Below are 4376 nucleotides of genomic sequence, written 5' to 3'. Positions count from 1 at the left end.
CTTATGGACTTCATCTCATAATGTTAAGTTACATTTGAACCGGGTAGAGTGGCTCTAAAACCCTTTGCTCCATGTGTAATTCTTGTCCTTCGGGTTAGGCTTTTCTAACCCGAAGTTGTGTTAGTTCAAATTTGCATTTCAAAAAAAAAAAAAAACTAAAAAACCATAAATCAAATATAATCATATTTCACAAAACAATAATCTCTTATTATACATTTCATTTGAAAAAAAAATAATAAAAAAACATCCCAATATCACTCACGAATTAACTTAAAAAAATAATAACCCGAAAACAAAAGACTCACAGAGTCAAAGGTCAACGCTTGAATTCAGTCAACACTTGGGCAAATCCGAAGGTGGTGGAAGCAACTTCTGGTTCGGCAGCTTCCCATCATTCACCACCCACGCCATTCTCAACCCCCAACTCAAATGTATCTCAATATGACAATGCATGAACCACACACCCGGGTTATCTGTCCTAAACCGGATAGCCACCCACCCGCCCGAAGGCACACCGACAGTGTTCCTCTCAACAGGATCAACAAGATTATAACTTGCCGGATCACTAGACGCATTAAAGTTTCCAGTGCCTTGTCCCACCACGTAAAAGTTAAACCCATGCAAATGCAAAGGATGATTTTCGGCCCCGAAAATGGTGGTGCCTTGCATTACAAGCTCCACGGTGGTGTTATACGGTAACACCACCACCTTCGTGCCGTGTGACACGAAGGTGTTGTTGGGTGGTGGGCCCGTGTAGTTGAATTTTTTAATTGGGGATGCCGGGAAGTTGGTGGCTGAGACGCTGGTCAACTTCCCGGAATACCGCGCTTGGAGAAGCGCGGTTGTTGGGGATGTGAACGAGACGTTGTTGATTGATGCCGCGAATTTTGTCCCGTTCGGACCTTGGCATGTTTGGTTCTTCGGGCACGGGTCGTTCCCGAGCCCGACCGTGAAAAAGAAGTTGTTTTGCACGGTTTTCGGGACGTTTATTGGAAACCGTGCATTTGCCAAACTGCGGAATTTATTGGTCCAGGTGGCGACGTATGACGTGGCGTTAATCGCGGGGAGTGAAGGTAGAGAAAGGTTTTTGATTGAAGTGTTGGTTAATGGATTATTATTGGTGTTGTATTCGAGAACACCCGCGACGGTGGTGTTATCGAAGGTACCCGAAACGGCCGTGGAGTAGGGCCGGGCCGCCATTAGGAACATTGTGTTGGAGGTGAGGTTTTTGGTTTTGAGAAGGACATTGCTTGTTTGGCCCGGTGTGATGAATATAGTGTCGGTTTCGAATGGTTTAACATAGGTTGCGTCCGCATCAACGACGGTAAACGTATGGTTTGTGATCTTGAAAAATAGCTCGTCGTTGAGGGCAGCGTTGATCAAACGAAGGAGGTATGTCTTCCCGGGCTTCACCTTTAGCCGAAATATTTCTGCAAGTTCATCAGCAAAATGTAAGTTAAATAGGTTTGGGTGGTTGGGCCTTCGGGTCAAAGTAGCCCGGACCGTGTAACCCGTGTTGACTTTATCACCAAATTACCCGTTTTGGCCCGTTACATGTTATCTAGTAAAAAGATGGAAATTAGTATGATAGAAAAGAATTAGATACCCTTTGGTGAAGAACAGTTGTATAACGGGCCAGGCAGCCCGTTAATGGTATAAGCGTCTGAATTATTCGGGCCAGCTCCGGTCTGAGTGGCCTGGTTGATCACGGCTTCTGTATCGGTCTTCCACCACTCTCCTGTTAACCAAACACCATAATTTAGTTCAACAAAAGCCCGTTGGCCCGTTATCTTAAAACACAAGATTTAGTAAAGTACCAAATATAATCGGGACTTCCTTGTGCGGTTTAACAAACGGGTATGAAGTGTTACGTCTGGGGAGAATGACAATCGGGCCATAAAGGGTAGCCCTAATCCACGAAAAATGGGCGTGGTACCAAAGTGTCCCTGTCTGTCCGATAATGGTGAAGTTGTAAACGTATGATTGGCCTGTTTGAATCGGGCATTGTGTTATGTATGCTGGCCCGTCAGCCCATCCAGTCCGAAGCTGTCGAATTCCATGCCTACGCATATCAAACAAATAATATTAATATTAATCGTCCGCGTTCATTTAGGTCAACTCAAATTATATAACAGGTCGATGAAAGTACCAATGGATACTAATATTGTTCGGGACATGATTGACAACTTTGATCACCAATCGGTCGCCTTCCCTGGCGATAATCCTTGGGCCCGGGAATTTCCCGTTAACAGTTATTATGCTTTTTGTTTGACATAATCTTGTCACATTTTGCATCCGTATCTAAAAATGCATGAAAAAACTCATATGAAGTACTTGTATATTATTAAGGTTAATAATTTATAATCTATAGCCAACATGAACCTTGTTGAACTTACATTAAACTTATAGTGTCGGGTAACGCCGGACGCATGTTTCGCTATTGCCAGGTCAGGGTACAAGCAGATGAAGCATGATAGGAAGACAAAAAGAGCCATGAAAGATGATGGTGCACCCATGTTGATTGTTTTTATCAAAAATGGATGTAGTTGATGGTTTGAACATTTGGAGAATAGTGAGTTATATAGGGATATATATGTATGTATTTTTATGTCTAATTGTGAAGAACACAAATTCACCTACTGCATGTGGACCAACAGGTCATAGAGTGGTGTTAAAGTCAATTTATCTGATTTTGACTTCAATTCTATCATTGTCAACACTCCTAATCTCAGTTGACCATGATGCCCTTGAACGAAATCGTTGTTTGGCGATATTGGCGTAACGTTACCAACATGACACGAAAATAATCAGATTTAGGTTTTGTTCGGGTTAACATTGAACAGATTCGCCCATTAACAACCCGCTTATAAGTTATAACTAGAATAGATACAAGTATATATTTTATAAGGTCAAGGCCTGTTTAACCTACTCAAAACATGCCACAACTTGATAACAACCCGTCAACATGTCAACCAGTTGGACGTATTAAATATATGGATTACATGGGTCGTGATATCTTAAAACGTGTACATGTTATGTCGGATCATTTTTTGACGTGGATAAATATACGTGTTGTGTTCGGTTTTATATATTCAATCTTCAAACCCGAATTACGTAAATTAAATACTTTTTAATGTGATTGATATAACCTATGTTTTTTTGTTTAATATAGCAATGAAATGTTCTCACAAAAGAAAACCTTAAGGTTTCCATAAAATGCAAAAAAATAAATTTAAATCTTTTGAGGGTATTTTGGGAAATTGACAAAGACAAAAATTACAAAAATAATAGAAACACATGTTGGAGATCAACGGTTAAACTTATTAATCAAGAAAATAAACAACGGTTAGATTTGTTAACCAATCAATTATTATTGTTACAGAAAGCTTGCTCTAGCTAATGATGGATTCTAGAGTAGTATTGGTTAGGTTGTGATGGCATAGATTCAACCAAACAGGGACATTAACAACTTCCATCTTAAATGACAAAAGAATACGACATCGTACCCACCTTCATTTCAAGCAAAAGTAATCCTATGATCATGATTTGGAGATGTGTAACTTTGTTCCAAACACGACGAATGAAGAAGATTTAAAGACATGATCTTTCAATGTAGATGTCTGTTGAACATCCATATATCAATATATCAATATATCAATCATGTTATACACATTACAAGTTATATATGTTGCAATGAATAGTCATTATGGGAATCATGTGTAGTGTATATTAGGTGTGTAGTCGGGTTGCTCTCATAGAGAAACATAAAGTTCGGTGGTTAGAATTGTGAATCGATTGATGTTGTGCATGCCCACGAGTTATATAGGGGATTTAAGGATGTTGAAAGTTATTTGACGTGAATATATGTAAAAGTAACATAGCGAGTTTCTTTATGAGTCACGAAGAGTTTGCTTTCATATTAAATAAAGTATTTCACGAGTGAGGAAATCAATAATCTGATAAAAAAAAGTTTCTTTCTAAGATTGAAAAGTTCTGATATATGTTCGAACAAATTTAATGATCAAATTAGACCAAGTTATGTCCTTGTGTGGGTGTCGATCGACACAAAGGTCTGCGTGAAACACCGCAATGTTCAAAGGCAGTTATGACTGTCAATTAGTTAACTTCGGTACCAAAAACTATACTTTGGTAGTGGAACAGGCAGCTATTAAAATTCCAAGGTCCGTACCTTCAATTTCACTGTTGAACTTCAACGTCGCTTGTTTAGTTGGAGTTTATATTTGTTGGGTTAGCATCATTTAAGAACTCTAAAAAAGTTAAGAACTCTTAGGAACTCTAAATAACAAAACATTTTTTTAATTTTTTTTACATGTTAACATTATTTAAGATTAATTTTATCATATCTTATATAAAAA

At 38.7% G+C, this 4376-nt stretch overlaps 1 protein-coding gene across 1 annotated transcript; it reads right to left on the bottom strand.

The window, feature by feature from the left end:
• Nucleotides 1–245: 245 nt before the first annotated feature.
• On the bottom strand, nt 246–2880 carry LOC143579454 (laccase-17-like). The gene is made up of 5 exons (XM_077062761.1): nt 2397–2880; nt 2150–2301; nt 1818–2062; nt 1607–1738; nt 246–1430 (listed from the first exon to the last, which is right to left on the bottom strand). Exons 1-5 carry the CDS (start codon nt 2514–2516, stop codon nt 334–336), a joined length of 1746 nt encoding a protein of 581 aa, XP_076918876.1. The 5' UTR covers nt 2517–2880; the 3' UTR covers nt 246–333.
• Between the last annotated feature and the right edge of the window lie 1496 nt (nt 2881–4376).

This window comes from Bidens hawaiensis, unplaced genomic scaffold, assembly GCF_021521415.1.
Source record: "Bidens hawaiensis isolate Kalapana, Puna unplaced genomic scaffold, B.hawaiensis_p1.1 tig00029807_1, whole genome shotgun sequence".
Classification (NCBI taxonomy): Eukaryota; Viridiplantae; Streptophyta; class Magnoliopsida; order Asterales; family Asteraceae; genus Bidens; species Bidens hawaiensis.
The sequence above is the reverse complement of the archived record's forward strand: the minus strand, read 5'-3'. Positions and strand labels throughout refer to the sequence as shown.